This window comes from Nestor notabilis, unplaced genomic scaffold (genome assembly GCF_000696875.1).
Source record: "Nestor notabilis isolate BGI_N333 unplaced genomic scaffold, ASM69687v1 scaffold6816, whole genome shotgun sequence".
NCBI lineage: Eukaryota > Metazoa > Chordata > Aves > Psittaciformes > Psittacidae > Nestor > Nestor notabilis.
In genome coordinates, this window is record NW_009933232.1 from 11304 (window position 1) to 28092 (window position 16789).

Consider the following 16789-nt stretch of genomic DNA (forward strand, 5'->3'; position numbering starts at 1 on the left):
TCTGTTCTAGGTCCTTGAACGCTCAAGAGATGTTGTGGATGAAGTGAGTGTTTCTCTCAGGCTATGGGATACGTTTGGGGACCACCACAAAGACAGGCGCTTTGCTTATGGAAGGTAAATTGATCCAAGCAAAATTTTAAGTAATACTTGTAGTAAAATTTTAGGGCAGAAAAAGATTGCAAATCTTAATTTTGAAAATCAAGGACTTAAAAACAACCAAGGATATTCATATTCCTGCCTGCTGCAAAGAGGATTATCTGCTGCAAGGATTAAAAAGATGTAAATATTTAAAAAGCAGCATAGTTTTACTATGCTACATTTCCTTGAACAGTCTGCTAAGCTCTGTCAACAACTGTTGTCCTATTTCAAATTTTAAAGAACATTCCCCAAAATAAGATTGTAATTTTACAAAACTGAACATTAGCATTGCCTGCCTGTATAAGCAGTGTATGATATAGTTGCCCAAGAAGCAACTAACAAGGAGACATGTTGGGAAACATCACTCTTACTCAATTAAATATTTATTTTATTAAAACCTGTGATGTTGAATGGGCAGCTAACCCCTTGAGAGTAGAGCTAATTTCGTGATGTTTTTCTGTATTTTCTTAATTAAAGCTGAGGAAAGCAAAGTTTTTTCATCTATAAATATCAAGTGTCTGCCAGTGAATAGATTAACCCTGGAAATTAAAAAAAAAAAAAAAAAATCTAGATCTTGCCAGCATGTATAACTTCTGCATAGTTTCAACATGTACTGAAGCCAGTGATAGTCTTTCTGGTTTTTTTAATGGTAATTAGATCTAGCCTTGTGGAAGTACAGACAGCAGGACAGCTGTCTAACAGGCATTTGAATACATATATAATGTGAGCAGATTAGCTGTACTGGGCAAATACTGAGCTGAGGATGGATTTTGGTCAGATATTTTCATAACTGACATTTGAGCGTGGTCGTGGTCCTCACACATTTTTTTACCTTCTGGAATTTTTTTGTATCCTCCTATCTGCTTCAGTCACTGCAGCTAATCAAACTTCCATAGATTTTGATGTCCAGTTGGATAAAAATTTGGATTTTTTTTTTCCAGCTGGGAACGCCCTTCTGTAGGCTGTCTGTCCAAGCTTTGCATTCCATGCTGCCAAAATGTACCACCTAACTCTTTTCCTTATCTCTATACCACCTGATCAAACAAGTGACTTGGAGTGATGCCAGTCTTTTCTATTCTCTGCCCCGTAGAACTACTGGATAGGGTTCTGTTGGTTGAACCCACCAGTTAAATTTCCACACTGCACAACTCTGTATGGCAAACCCTCCTTTGTAGCACAGCTCTGTGCTAATTTGTTTTCACAGCATCATGAATTACCTTGACTTTTGTCAAGCTATAGCTATAGCAACACATGGGTATACAACCTGTACCATTTGTAAATCAGCTTTGAGAGTGAGGGAAAGTTACTGACTTTAAGGTAATATTTGCCTTAATATTTAGGGCTACTTGACTATGTGAATAGATACTCTTTTACCTTTAGGCAGAATATGGAGCCTACTTTGATAAATACAGATGTAACTTAACATCTTCACTAACTGTTCTTCTGTGATACAGCCTCCTGATAATTCTGCAACAGATACTGTGTCACTGAGAAGATTACTAGAGATTAGGACGACAAAATCAGGCATGTTCTGAACTCTGATCCCACGTTTACTGGCAGGACAGTAGAGGGGGGAAACAACATACTTAGATTCTAATCCTGCAAATGCCAAGGAGGATGTGTATAACTTGAGATCTCGTGGGATTAAACATATGAACACAGTGATTCACCTGTGATATTAGCAGAACTGAGCCTGTGTAAAATAAGGTTTGCTATACCTTGATTAACTTAAAAAGGCTGTTATGGAAACCTGCTGTTGTGTTTTTCTGTAAGTCTGTTAATGCAAAAAGTAACTGGAAACTCTAAAGGAACTGGTTTATAAGCAGAAATTTAGTTGTAAAATTTCCTAATTGTAAAGCACTGATTATGTACTTTATTTTTTCGAAAGGCATTAGTGTTTCATTTAAAAGTAACTGTTCAGTATTTTATGTATTTTAGCATTTTAAAAAGAGATTTCCAGTTTTGAATGTTCACATTTATAGGAATTGATTTAAAATCATTTACATACATTGAACTACAGTCAGATATCTGAGTCAGATCTTGCAGTACAGTGGAAGGCACATTTTATACCAAACTGCTCAAGGCTGCATCCACATGTGCCCCATGTTTCTGATTGTCTGAAGGATAATATAATAATATAACCCTTTGGTTCCCTTCAAAATTTTTCTATGCATATGCCCTGGGTGCAGGGGAAGATCTATTTCAGCCAAACATTCACCCAGGGCTTCTAATTGTCCTGAACTTGATGTAACAAGAACCAGCAGGTCATTAATTCACCTGCTGCTCATTGAAAGAGATTGTTGCATGCAGTTTTAGAAAATGTCTCATAAATAGATTATGCTATAGATGACAGGGTGAACAGTTACTAGGACTTGCAGCAATGATAAATCCTTCTTAATTCTTTATTTTTTACAGATAGGAACCTGAAAGAATGACAAAAGGAATGTGTTTTCCACTATTTTTGTGACAGAAAGAGAGAAACATATTTGAATGCAACTGAGGATGAAATAGTTAATGTTTTTGCTGCCATCCTTTAAAATAGGACTATGGAAAGTGAGATCCAGCCTGCATTCTACAGTGTGGTGTTTAGTTTAATAATAACAATCCTCTGAGAGCTTTGGGAAATGGCTTCTGACAGCTTAAGGGAGGGAGAGGGATGTGGCTGGAGGAAATTGTGGAAATACTTGTTGCAGTTTTGTATCATGACATGTTTTGGATTTTTTTTTTCCCTTAAACTAAAGCATGTGCTTTAGTTTTGGAAGTTTCTTGTTCAGTGCCACTTAGGCACTAGTGATGCCAAACAGTCATTTGTTGATATTGTCTCACAAGGTTTCATCTGAGGCAAAATCACTCCAAAACATTGTAAAATGACAATGTCTTTGTTTTATGATTGGAATACTGATTTCCATCTCCTAGTCACCTTTGTTTAAGAACAATCTAGTCTCAGTGCTATTGTATTCCCTGAGCCTGCAAATAAAGTGGAAGCTTCATATAAAGCTCAAGTTGTTATTACATACCAGTTTCCCTGGGAAGCACAAAATTGCATGTGTAAAGACATGAAAAGATCTTAATTTACATTTCAACTTGTCAAGGTTTACTATCCTCTATCTTCCTGTCCAATCTGGTTTTGAATGAGAGTGTCAGCATACTGTGTTCAAAGTAATTCTAAAAGCAAAATAGGAAAAAGACTGGCTTTCACTTTTTTTGCTTTTGCATCCTTTTTTATTTTTTTCAGGTAAACATGTTTGACTACAATTTGACTAATATCCTGTGTATCCCGTTTTTTTTATACATGCAGCTCTAGTATGTGTAAACATGAGCACAAATATGCAAAGAGTTAATTCAGTCCCAATCAAATATTTATTCTCAATAGCAAGGATGTGGTTTGTCAGCTAATTCAGCCAGGATGATTTATTTACTTGCAACTTAAATATGAGCTGTAGACCAAACAAAATCTGTTCATACAACATGGAGAGAAAACAGCTTTTTCCTCGTGACTTACAAATCTGAATGAGCCTTGATGTGAGACTGCTGACAGAGCCTTTTAAAATATGTTTAGAGTATTTCCGCTATTGTGAATGGAGTTCATAAGCCTTGTGGGTATTGCATGTACACAGAGGAACACATGCATTCATCTTTTTCTGTGTGATTACAATTCCCTTAACCAGTTACTTCAATATAATTGATTCCACAGAAATAGACCTTCTGAATGCTACTGGAGAAGGTCCATGAGAATAGGATTTTATCACTGATATTTGAAGACTTCTACCTTTCTCTTTAGGGCTGTTTTATTTTCTGTTCCTTTTTACTAAAGGACAGTGATGATAATATTTCTATTAAGCAAACAAAACAAACAGGTAGCTTTGATGTAAAGTGGCATTTGCATTTGGCAAATTCAGTGAGATTTGGGTGAGCTGAGTGTCTTCACAGATTCACTTGGTTTGCCTTTAGTTGAATCAGTGCCTTCTGTCACTCCATGCCTGTGCCTAGGCTGAGAATCATCCAGCAGCTCCTCTCCTTTTTTCAGAAAAGGTCCAAGGTTTCAGAAGTGCTTTGAATAAAAGCCCATATTTTCTCCCACAGTCTTGCTATCCCTATTTTATGTTACAATAATTCTCCATCTTTCACATACCTTATGAGCCATTTAGTGGCATGGGTTGGAGAGAATCATCAGAGCTATGTCTTCACAGCAGTAGCATTTAACAGACACAAGATAGCCCTTTCCTTTGTTAGCAAAGGGTCAGCTGATGGGAAATCCACTTGTTTCCAGATGTCTCTACTTTGGCTGCTTCCTTTTGATATGTTTTGCTGCCACAAAATGTGCTATGCAGTATCTTCGAATCATCTTCAAATACCAAAATTTGTGAGTCTTCCCATCTACTTTACAGAGGTTTATAAGCTATTTGGGTTCTTTGTAAAGAAACCCTGAAGAACTCCTGTAAAACACTTTTTTTTTAACTTGTTACTATTTTTTTCTCTTTTGAGTTTGACTCAGATCAGCTCCAAGAAAGACTACAATAAGCAGAGAGTATCACAGTGAGATAGCTTTCTTAAGTAATTTTATCCTGATGTGGCGTGTGTATGCACTAGGGTTTTTTGTTCTTTCATTATCTACATTAATAGTTGAGGCTTTTTCACTCAGTTGATGGAAAGTATATGGTTTATATATTTAAATCACTGAAATCTTATCTGCATCCCACCATGGTTCCAGGTTGTGAGCAGAAAGAAGTTGCTGTGGAATTGCTGTTTGGAATTCTTCCTTCTTTGAAAAGGTATGCGCCAAACAATTGTTGGTGCAGTCTGAGCCTCAACTTGATGCATATCTGTCTGTAAGAGAGACCTATAGTGCTTTAGCCTTCACTGACTGGAGTGAAAAAGAATGTATCAAATGTTATTTGTGGTGTTACATCATTTTTCATTTTTCCTTGCTCTTCTAAGTCAGTGGCAAACTGGCTGGGTAGAAAAAGGATGTCCGGGTTCTATCCTAGAAGGCTGCAAGGTAACATCAAAATCTTTTGGAAATGCTAAACCTGGGAACTGACTTTCCATCAAAATGTTGATCTTAGTGAATTATTTCCTTGTGAATAGATGCTAGGTAGATTCTTCAGTCACTTTCTACTCCAAGGATCTCAGCATTTCAGTCTGGATTTCCTCATATGTATGTCAGAATATGGAAACCACTCTGCACAACCAGATATTGCTGTTTAAAACTGTTATCAATAACTTTGTGACAGCAATTTGTCAGTTAAAATTTCTTAACAGCTTTTGTTGTTGTTTGTTGTTTGGGGTGGGGTTTTTTTTGGGGGGGGGGTTTGTTTTTTTTTTTTTAACGAAAAAAGAGGAGGCAGCTGGTTTTGGTGCTAGCCTAAAGAAAGCAAAAAATATAAAAGTCCGTATGTTCTGCCCAGAGAAAGAGATACATATAGCATCTGTTAATGTTTTCATGTGTTCTGTGGCTTCAGAAGTCAGTCTCATACCAGATTCAAACCAAACACTCTTCCAGCGAGGCAAGATTGGGATGAATGGAGAACCCAATCATTCTTCCTTCTCTGGATTTTTACCTTACTCTTTGTCTTGTCTCTGGCTTCCTAAGTCTGTGTTCCTTATCAGAACTTACAAGGCATCATGCTTTTACTGAATTCTGGGACCTAGCTTTGGATCTTCCTTTTTTTATTTTTGTTTTTCTTTTCATCCTTACATCCCTCTCTTACCTTGAAATAATATTTTTTTAATTCTAAACATGCTGCTTCAAATGATGTTTTATCTAAAGCTGTTCTTAGTTCTTTTAACTCTATGTTTTTCTGATTTATCATTGATCATAGAGGATGGGTCTGAGAGTAGAGGAAGGGTTCATTTCTCCTTGTGTTTATTTTTCTGCAGTATCTTTGGATGTTAATTGGTTCTCTGTAGTGAGATAGCATGTAGTTCTCATCTGTAAGCTTCCCTCTTTCAATAACAGAAAATAAGCTGGAAAAGCCCACCTTTCCCTGTTTCTGGTTTCTCCATGTTTTTGTGAATTTATTTCACATTTTATTTTTCTGACTACTGTCTGGAGTCAGCAGTCAGCTGATATGTCTTACAAAAGCATTTTTAGCTATATTCTAATCAGTCCCTTTGTATGATATTGTGAGTTTTGGTGTTCACCCTGAGTTGATGTATTCTAACTAGTCATGTACCTTCTCTTGCTCGATCACTTTCTTTTATCCTTCTCCATTGATTTGGTGTTCAGGCTTTGCGTGTTACTTTTATAAACCACTACTTTGCATGTCATATGCAGAATATTTCAGTATATCACCCTCAGTTAACTATCTCTAGAATTCTGTTTGTCATAGCATTTTTGTTCCTGCATTAGAAATGCAGAAATTGAGATCTCTGCTCCAGGGAAGAGACAAAGGCATGTATTGGTATGTTATGGTGGATATATATACTGCAAACATACCTGATTCCAAAGAGAGTTTTATTGAGTCTACTGGCAAAATCTGGCCTAGAATCATGCTTGGATACCTTGCAGGCAGCCTGTTTCAACTGCAAATTTCTAATTAGCACTAAGATGGAATTTTTCATATATAAATGCTGAACTGGAATTATGGTGAATTCACTTCTTAGAGCCAGCAACAAAATAAACCAAATTTGAAGACTGTGTAAGCAGTCCTTGAAATTTAAAAAAAAAAGAAAAAAGTTTTCCTCTTGTTATGGTGTTCCACACAATCTCACCATTCTTTTTAGCACTATTTCTGGTCAGGTATTTGTACAATAAGAGTAGCTCTTACAAGTTTCTGCAATAGAAATGAGATATTTTAATCATTCTTTGTGATACCAAAACATTTTTTATCATTGTCCATAAATCCACCACTGTTTTCCCATGAATACTTCAAAGGAAATAGTAGAGATTTTAAAATGCTTAACATTTAAGAATGATGTATTGTTTGTAAGGAATGCTTGGGAAAACCCCACTTTTGAAGCAGTCTTGAAACATGAAATTTTCTAAAAGTATCCTTATCTTCTTTTTGTTACTATTGTTTCCTACTAAAAATGATGTTACAGAAATTTTAGAAATGGATCTGCATGCTACTCACCACAAAATCTGAATATATTTCAGGGCTTTTCGACAGCTTCGCACATTACACCAGTGCTTAAGAAGCTTCACAGCTGTCGGTAAAGTATAGAACTAATTAATTCTCCTGCTCACATCCAGGGCACTGCATGGTCTTGCCCTGCCTTACCTGGATATCTTCAGTTCTCCACGTACCAGACGCTCCCTGCATTTTAGTTTACCTAGCCTCTCATCTGTTTTGAGTGTGTTCATATAAGTCCTGTGTCTTCAGGTCACTTTGTTATGCTCACCCATCACTTAATGAATTTCTTCTCATTCCGTGTGATGGCTGCAACTGCATTTACTAAAAACTGAGCCCACTAAAAACATTATCAGCCTTGCTTATCTGCACATGTTTTTCTGTCTCCTTTTTTTTTTTTTTGGCTCAGCGAGATACATGCATGATAAATTTCATGTAATTGAGTGAATCTCTCTCTTCAAAATGCATCTGGTTTGACATGGAGATGTAGCAGGATTTTGTTCAGCCATAAGTAAAAGTCTCAGTTTAATTCTTTGATGTCCTTCTACTGCCTGAACCTACTGTGTTTGGGAACTTGGGGGATGGTGTTTGCATTCAGGCTGCTGCCGTACACAATCTTTCCTTTAAAGTGGTTGAAGGACTATGCAAAGTAAATGCTATAGAGCTCTTCTCAAATTCTGGTCCCAGGTAGGCTAAGTTCAGCTGTGATGCAGGTCTCTGAGGAATCTTGGGAAAATTATGAGAAGTGTGTAGGGGAAAAAATGAGGGCAGGAGTAAAAGCAAAACAACTTTTTATTGATAAATGACTAAGGATTAGCTGGTAAAATAAAGAGAGTAACAATTAAGATGAGCCTCTACCAAATTGTTTACTCTGTAGAATTCTAATAGACTCCCTTACTTTAACCTTGATTCTCAAAGAAAACTGATATCTAAAAATAAGGAAAATGGAAGACTGTAGTAGAATAAATCCAGTATTTGTTTGTTTGTTGTGTCCCCCGTCTTCCCCCTCCCAAGTCTATTCTGAAAGACTGGTTTTATTCAATATGTGCAACAGATTTATTGTCAGCAAAAATATAATTTGTTTATCCTTAAACCGATTCTGTCAGATTTAACTCTTGGGTCTCATTTAAGCTCTCCTAAACAAAATATGTGCTTTTTACTTGCTCTCTAGAAAGATGAGAGGATAGCATGGCAATACAGTTCAGTCTTCCTCCTCTTCTTCTTTCCCACTCCCTGCATTGATTTCCAGATCAGAGATATCTTGTCTTCACATACTGTATTCCTCACTGCTTTATTTCTTCCCCTTTCCAAACCCAACAGTTTTATTCTGTGACAGTATGGCAGATGATATCCTTTACACATGACCAGCAATTCTTGCATGCAGCAGTTTTTCCCAGTAACTTGTAAATTATAAAACTAGAGGGAACTTCTTCCTAGGCAATATAGTGTATGTATTTCAGAAGGCCTGTCTCTTTAATGAGATATAAACCCATGTTAACATCTCTGCAGCCATCATTACAGTTTATAATTCTAGATTCAGACTATGAAATGTTAAACTTTTAATCAGTTGCCATGGAATATATGAGATATCATTTAATATAACTTTTCTTGAAGTTATGCCTCAGGGTATTAGTGAAAATGGAAAATATGTAGCAATTCCTTACTGAGAGATGGAGCAGCAGGATGGTATATAGGTACATCTGCTGTGCAGCTCATTACACCAACTCTGGAACACATATAGCATGTAAGCAGATGAGTCTTTCAAAATCTCAGTCCCAAACCAATGGAATGCTATGTTAAATAAAACAGCTCTAGTTAGAAAACATTAACTTCTCTGCTGCTCCTAACAGCCCCATCAGAAAGGCTTGTTACATAGCTAATATTCTGCTTTTCCTCCTCCACCTCACAGGTTTCTCATTGTAGTGATTGCAGAGTAACTTTCAGATGGTTATAATTGTTACCTGCACATTGACTACTGCTGAAGCCTGAGGTTGATAATTTGAAGTTGTCTTTGCCAGTGCTGTACTGTTTGCTATTTGGCAGTGACTTAGACTGTTCTCTTTACATCTGATACACACAGTAGGAGCTCACAGGGTGGCTGCACGCCATGTGCTGTTTCCTGCCAGAGATTTGGTTGTCTGGAGGGTTTCTGTTCATTCTCTGAAGTCTAAAAAAGGATCACACTCTAGAGTAAGTCACATGGAAGTTACGAGTTTTGGTGATGTTTAGATGTTTTGAATAATAAAAGCAGACGAATCACAATTTCTTCTGATAAACCTATGAAAAGCAGAATGTAAGAATAAATCAGTTGTGCATTACCACTAAATCTACAAGACAATATGTTGAATATCCAAGCTACCATTTCTCTTTGCTGAGTTATTTATATGTCGTGGTTTAAGCCCAGCCGGCAACTTGGACCCCCGCAGCCGCTCGCTCACTCCCCCCACCTCTTCCTTCCTCCCCCCGCTTCCGGAGGGATGGGGAGGAGAATCGAAGGAATGTAACTCCCATGGGTTGAGATAACAGCTCTCCAGTAACTAAGGTATAATACAAACCACTACTGCTACCAATAATAATGATAAGAGGAATAACAAGGGAAAAGGAGACAACCGCTCACCACCCGCCGATCGATACCCAGCCCGACCCGAGCAGTGATCTGGGCCTTCCGGGTAACTCCCCCCAGTTTCTATACTGGGCATGACGTGCTGTGGTATGGAATAGCCCTTTGGCCAGTTTGGGTCAGATGTCCTGCCTCTGCTTCCTCCCGGCTTCCCCTCCTCCCTGGCAAAGCATGAGACTGAGAAAGTCCTTGGTCAGAGTAAACATTACTGAGCAACAACTAAAACATCGGTGTTATCAGCGTTGTTCCCAGGCTGAAAGTCACAAACACAGCACTGCACCAGCTACTAAGAAGGAGAAAAAATGACTGCTGTAGCTGAACCCAGGACATTATAATACTTCTCTTTGTTTCTTATGATACTTCAGTATCAAACATCAGTATTTGCAGTAAATGTAATCATATGCTTTTTCTTGCATTAAACAAAGGTGGATGCATACACTGCCTAATCTATTGCCCAACTCAAGTGGCTGGTGCTCTAGAGGAATGTGATGGAGACATTCTAAAGCACTTTTTGTTGTTCAAGTCAATGGAAATGTTTCTTGAATCATTCCTGAATTTTACTGGGAAATGGCTATGAAATTTCTTTTTAGAAAAAAGCAGCTTGTATTTGTGAATATATTGCTGCAGAGAGAAAAAAGAAAGCAGAAGTAAACCTGATTCATTCATTATCATTCTCCAAGTAGCCAAACTGCACAAAAATGGCAATAAATCAGGGTGGGGGTTTTTTTTAGAAAAAATCCTATCCTTTTATGTTCCCTGAGAATATTAAAATAACATTGGTAAAATTTTAATGTTTGGGAAATATTAATGCATTATGTTAACCTGACAACTTCTGGCTTTTATGAACAAATGTTAAATCAAACTTTATACTGAGGCTTTGGCAAGTTGTAAATGTGCCTTTGACATTAAAAGGAATTGTAGGTGTTTTAATTAAAGTTTCCAAAGGACAGTTTTCCCCAAATATTCACATTCCTATGTAGACAGTTAATCTTCCTTATATATTGATGTCTCCAGTTTGTGCTAATATTGCAGATCATGCTTATGACTTGAATGAAAACTGTATTATGATAAGGTGGATGTATTTTGTGAGCTAGAAGACCCAGCTGTGGTGCTGGTTCAGCATGTGAACTTTGTCACTACCCACTGATTTCCCACCTGTCCTGTTTATGGCACAGGGCCAGTTATTTCTCTCTGTTCATAAAGATATTAATATTCTCTAAGAATATTAATTTTATGAGGAAGTCCAGGTTTTAACACAGGATAAATAATATGCAAGTCACATATTTTTACCTCTTTATTCTGTTTTCACTTCATTCAGAAGTGCAATGCTATGTGTGTTGTGAGTTATGGGTAAAGAAACCAGCTTTCTCCAGCTCGGTTTTTATGGTTGCCCAAGTCAGAGGTAATAAATTGCTCAAGAACCACGTGCAGCTCTTTGGCAAAAACGTGAGACCCCTTTGGCAAAGGCTGTAACATGCAGATCTGCGCTGGGGCTAGTCTGCTGGGCAGTCCGGGCATGTCCTGTCCAAGCAAACATCATCGCTGGCTCTTCTCAGGAGCCCAGATCTGTGGTCAGCATCAGTCAGCAGCAGTGCTGTGGGGAAGCTGTTGTCATCTGCCTGTAAAGTCCTGCTGGAGCTCTGTTTCCTTTTGGTTCTCTGAGAGATGTGATGTGCGTCTTGTGGTTTGTAGAGTCAGGAGGGTTGGATACTCGTGACTGCAATTACTTGGCTTAGGTATTAATTTCTGAAGGACACAAGACTGTCTCTCTAAGACGCTTAGTTATAGTTAGGATATGCCAGACAGCCAACGCTTGCTGTTCCAGCAGTCCTGATGATCTTGAATTAAATATCAATTGACCAGATTATAATATGTGTAACACAATTTTTTTGATCTTAGCTGTACATTGATTTCTCCTCTCAGGGAGCTAAGCAGATGTCTGCTGGGGCCTGGGTTTCACTCTTATGTGACCTTGAACAGAGCAAGCTTGAGTTTAAAAGGTGTTTGCCTCAGTTACGTGAAGACTAGTGTATTAGCTGCTTACCACTTTGCTATTTAGTAGATAACTTTCCAGCTTTAAGAGGCCTTGTTTCTAGATATGACAGATATGTTGCAGTTTATCTAAGATGCAGACTTGGAGCAGAAGAATTTCTATTGCATTAAATTTATGCTCACAGCAGCACTCGTAGGCAGCTATCTTTAGAAACAAGCTTGCTGGATATATCTGTGCCCTCAGTGAAATGTAGAAAGCAGCAGTATTAAGGAGTGTTTCATTATTTAAAAGGTGAATGTTAAGATTCATTGCAGCTGCTCTATACATTACACAAACTGCAGACACAATACATTTGTGCTAAATTAAAGAATAATAGAAGTGAGATAGACATGGTGTTGTCAGGCTTATCCTGCTGACAATTCTGTAGAAATAAGTTGCCTTCTCAAAATGTCCCTTCCCCTCAAATTTTTTTTTAAGAGTTCAATTCAATTTTTTCCTTCTTTCCCTTTTTTCCCATGAGAGACCCAAGAGCTTGAGAACTGCTTTGTGGTATCCCATCCCAGTTTATAAATAATGAAATTGCCCCAAGTTAGGACTGCCCTGAGACACGTATTGAAGCATTTCTCTGGGTTAGGGTGGTAGCTCTGACAAGATGGTGGGTCAATGGATGAACTGTCAACCTTAATCCTCGTACATCCAATGTTTAAAGCAAATTTACTTAGCAAAATACTTTTTTTTAAAAAAATCTATAAAAACCTGCAAATATTGTCGTGCTTACTGTAATTTAAGCCAATATCCTATTCTACATTGGACTGACCTTATTTTCATTGTAATGTTTATTTTTTGCTTATATTGTAGAAGTGGTCATTCTGCTGTAATTTGCCCTTCTAACATTATTTAGCAAAGATGACAGAGAATTGCTGCATAATTATTTCTTGGGTAATGGCAGCCTGTGAATAACTTCAGTATAAAAGTAAAGAATTGAAAGCCCTGCCCCCCAGTGCTCTCTGTTCATATGTGCATGAATCATCTAGCAGCATAGAGAGGCAGTGCTTCCTAGGTATACGGCTTTGTGCTCCTATGTTTTTGTGGTGAAATGTGTAGCTTCTATCAGACCTCTTCATGATCAACATGTATTCTGACATCTGGGTGTCAGCACATTTTTCAAAGTGTAGATTGGAGGAGCTTTAAGCTGAAACAATGAAAATAGGTGAAGCTGCAGCAGGAAGCGTGTTTCGTGGGGTTTAATTGGATATTTTCTTGTTGCCTTTCTAGGTCTGATGTAGTTGTTCTGTGCTTTTCAATTGCTAATCCTAATTCCCTGAATCATGTGAAAACGATGTGGTATCAAGAAATCAAACACTTCTGTCCTCGCACACCTGTCATTCTGGTGGGCTGCCAACTAGATCTCCGCTATGCAGATCTTGAGGCTGTTAACAGAGCCAGACGGCCTTTGGCAAGGTAAATTTTAAAGAAAAATATGAATGAAAAATATCTCCTTGGTAATCAGGTACAGTACTTTCAAAAGAGAAATGATAGAGCTTAGTTTCCTTTTTTTTGTAAAACGAGAATATATGTGCTTTCCTATTTTTAATTCTGTTGTCTGAGTTGGTTAATTCTGTAACAGATGCAGTTATTGTATGCTTCCCACGATATTTTTGCACATTGGACATCTAAACTTGCTTTGGACTTGCTCTGGTGACTGAACACTACAAAAATATAGAGATCATAGTGATTCCTGGAGGTTTCATATATGTCTTTCTCCATCTGAATATGTGTATTATGTCCTACCCTGTTACTACTGTGAGGTACTGTTTTAAACTCACAGATTCTACTCAAGTTTTCTTAATATTCATTTTTTTTGTTTTTGTAAATGTAGTCCTAGATCATAGCTGAAAATAAAGTGGATGCAAATTGATTTTTTTTAAGTTCTGAGATTTAAAGAGAGCTTGGGGTCATTCTGGAGAAGCCACATTCAAAAGACAAACATTCACATATTTGGGCAAAACAGTTGCACAGCTACCTGCTCACTTCGGATTTCCTCCTTTTATGTGATTTTGAATGGAAATAATATCCATGACATGTAATTAAAGACTGTATTGTAACAGATTTTCATAAAGGGATTGAATTAATATTTCATGGACTCTTAGAAAAATTTGCATTGAATTGCATTCAAATTTTTGATTCAGCAATATGATTTTCATAGCTTTGGGTTTTTTTTAAACATTTAATTGTGTGGGTGGGTGGGCTTTTTGGTTGGCTCTTTAAAAGGAAATGTTTTTCAAAACTCAAAATTCTTCTGCTGCTCTAATCTGCCTTTCTGATTTCACCGTTAATAAAGTTTGAATCAGTATTCTGCATGTCTAGCACAGACTTCTGAGACCTGAACTGATTATTAGCTTGCAACTAAAGCAAGCTGTTGTCTGGAGTGTGTTAAGTCTGTGCCAGCTTCTGTCTGCCCAATATGGTATGCTCAGAGAACACACTGTTGGGTCATGTATTCTGGTAAGATGATTTTTTTGTTGGGAAAATGGATCCTAGCCCAGACTTTTTTCTGGTTTGTTTACCCTATGTCATGTGCTAGAGCTGCTCTGGAAATTCATGAGTTCCCACATACTGCTTGTACAGCCAAAACAGGCCTATCTCTTGAAGTGTGTGTTCAGTTACACTTTTGTCATAGGCTACTATGATTTTTTTAAAAAGCATGAGCTTGAGAAATAGTTCTCATTTCATATTTAGCTACATTTGTGGCATTTCTGTGTCACGAGAATTTTCATTTGAGTTTAAATGATGGATACGAAGAAAGATGCTGACAGAATACGAGTAGAAAGGGATGGTAGGAGGTTTCTTAAATAATGAAAGTTCTCAAGTATCTTATAAACTCTTTTTACTGTAGATTTCCTTTTAACAGAGAGAAGACTTGCTTCATTTTGTGCAGACGATTTCTACATATATTTAGTAGCATTGCAAAGACACCACCAACTTAAACAAATTACAACTATATGCTATCTTTGCTAAGGGCTTTGCAGGCTTAATTTTATATTTTGTTTTATTTGAATGATAGCTAGCTCAGAATTGGTGCTGAGACATTTTATAAAATTCCATCCTTTCTGGAGTAATTTTGTGATGATCATCATATGTGAGAAAGTTTACTTTTTTTTTTTAACTGTAGGCCAATAAAAAGAGGAGACATTTTGCCACCGGAAAGAGGCAGAGAGGTTGCCAAGGAACTTGGTATACCCTACTATGAAACCAGTGTATTTGACCAGTTTGGGATTAAAGATGTGTTTGACAATGCAATTAGAGCTGCCCTGATCTCCAGAAGACACCTGCAGTTCTGGAAATCTCATTTGAAGAAGGTCCAAAAACCTTTGCTTCAGGCTCCATTCCTACCTCCAAAAGCCCCTCCTCCGGTTATCAAAATTCCTGAGTGTCCTGTACCAGGCATGAATGAAGCTGGATATTTATTAGATAGCCCACTGTGTGCAGATGTTAAGTTTGTTCTTCACGAGCAGGACTACATTTTTGCTCATAAGATTTACCTAGCTACCTCTTCTTCAAAGTTTTATGACCTTTTCTTAATGGAATGTGAAGAAAGTTCCGACTTAGATGAAACACAGTGTAATAAAGGAAATACAAATAAGGATGTTCTGACAAGTCACCTTGAAACAAATCCTGACAGTGATGAGACATGCTTAAAATCTGCCGATGTTAAAATTCCCTCACCAGAAAGTACTGACTCTTTAAACATGCTAGAACCAGAACCTGATGAAACAAATTCTGCAGCAAGATCTCTGTCATCCTGGGGTAAGGGGTTTGTTAGTATGCACAAGGAAATGCAAGTAAATCCTGTCTCAAATAGGACATGTCCTGTAACGGTGGTAAAAATGGATTCATCTGTGCAGGCTGGACCCTTCAAAACTGTTTTGCAGTTTTTATATACAGGGCAACTGGATGAAAATGAAAAAGACCTCACAAGACTGGCTCAGATTGCTGAAATCTTGGAAGTATTTGATTTGCGAATGATGGTGGAGAATATTATGAATAAAGAAGCCTTCATGAATCAAGAGATTACTAAAGCATTTCATCTCAGAAAAGCTAACCGGATAAAAGAGTGCCTTTGCAAAGGGACATTTTCTGGTAAGTAAATACATGCTTTAACAGCAAAAGCACTAATTCTTTTCTCATTCGAGTTACTGTCACTTCACAGACTTCAAAAACTGTGACAGCTTACATTGTTCTGAGAGGAGGGATGAGCCTATAATTACAGTGCTACTCAGGGCCAACTGTTCCAACCTGTGATTTTACAGTTTAATTTCTTAAAATTTACACAAAACCTTTTCAATAACAGATCCAATTTTCCAAAGTGTTGAACATCCAATATCCCCCTTTTAAGTGAGGCTTTTTATTTAATTATATAAAACACTAGCGTTATCTTTAGGGTGAGGATCATGGGAAGTGAAAGAAGTCCTTGGTTAACTATGAGCAAGTGAAACATACATTCTTGAGACACAGTTTCACTTCAAACACAGACTTGCAGCATGCCTGTTTCTTTGTTCCCATGGCAGATGTGACATTTAAATTGGATGATGGAACCATAAATGCCCACAAGCCACTGCTGATCTGTAGCTGTGAATGGATGTCTGCTATGTTTGGAGGATCATTTATTGAAAGCTCCAATAGTGAGGTATATGTCCATTTTTGTCCATTTTGCTTATAATGTCTGATGGATTTAGTGTGACGGAAGCATCATTATGTATCTATTTGAAAGGTTGCAATAACCCCTGGAATGAATCTTTATTCTTCCCTTGCAGACCTGCAATGATTTTCTTCTTAAGGGTGATGCCTTAAGGCTAATTTAATAATTAAGATGCCTAGGAGGATAACAGATATTCTGCAAGGCATGAAACTTCCTCCAATGTGGAGCATGTGTTTAAACCTGAAATCCTTTAAAATATTAAATAC

The 16789-nt window shown here is 37.4% G+C and overlaps 1 protein-coding gene across 2 annotated transcripts in view; it reads left to right on the forward strand.

Moving 5' to 3' along the window:
• RHOBTB1 (Rho-related BTB domain containing 1) overlaps window positions 1-16789 on the forward strand; it is a 24583-nt gene that overhangs the window by 551 nt on the left and 7243 nt on the right. The window contains exons 2-6 of one of the 2 annotated variants that reach the window (XM_010016772.1): window positions 11-114; window positions 13100-13285; window positions 14997-15443; window positions 15507-15964; window positions 16393-16511. In XM_010016772.1, the coding sequence (XP_010015074.1) occupies window positions 11-114; window positions 13100-13285; window positions 14997-15443; window positions 15507-15964; window positions 16393-16511 (1314 nt within the window). Of the gene's footprint in view, window positions 1-10; window positions 115-13099; window positions 13286-14996; window positions 15965-16392; window positions 16512-16789 lie in introns of both variants that reach the window. The other variant, XM_010016771.1, reaches the window with a different exon arrangement.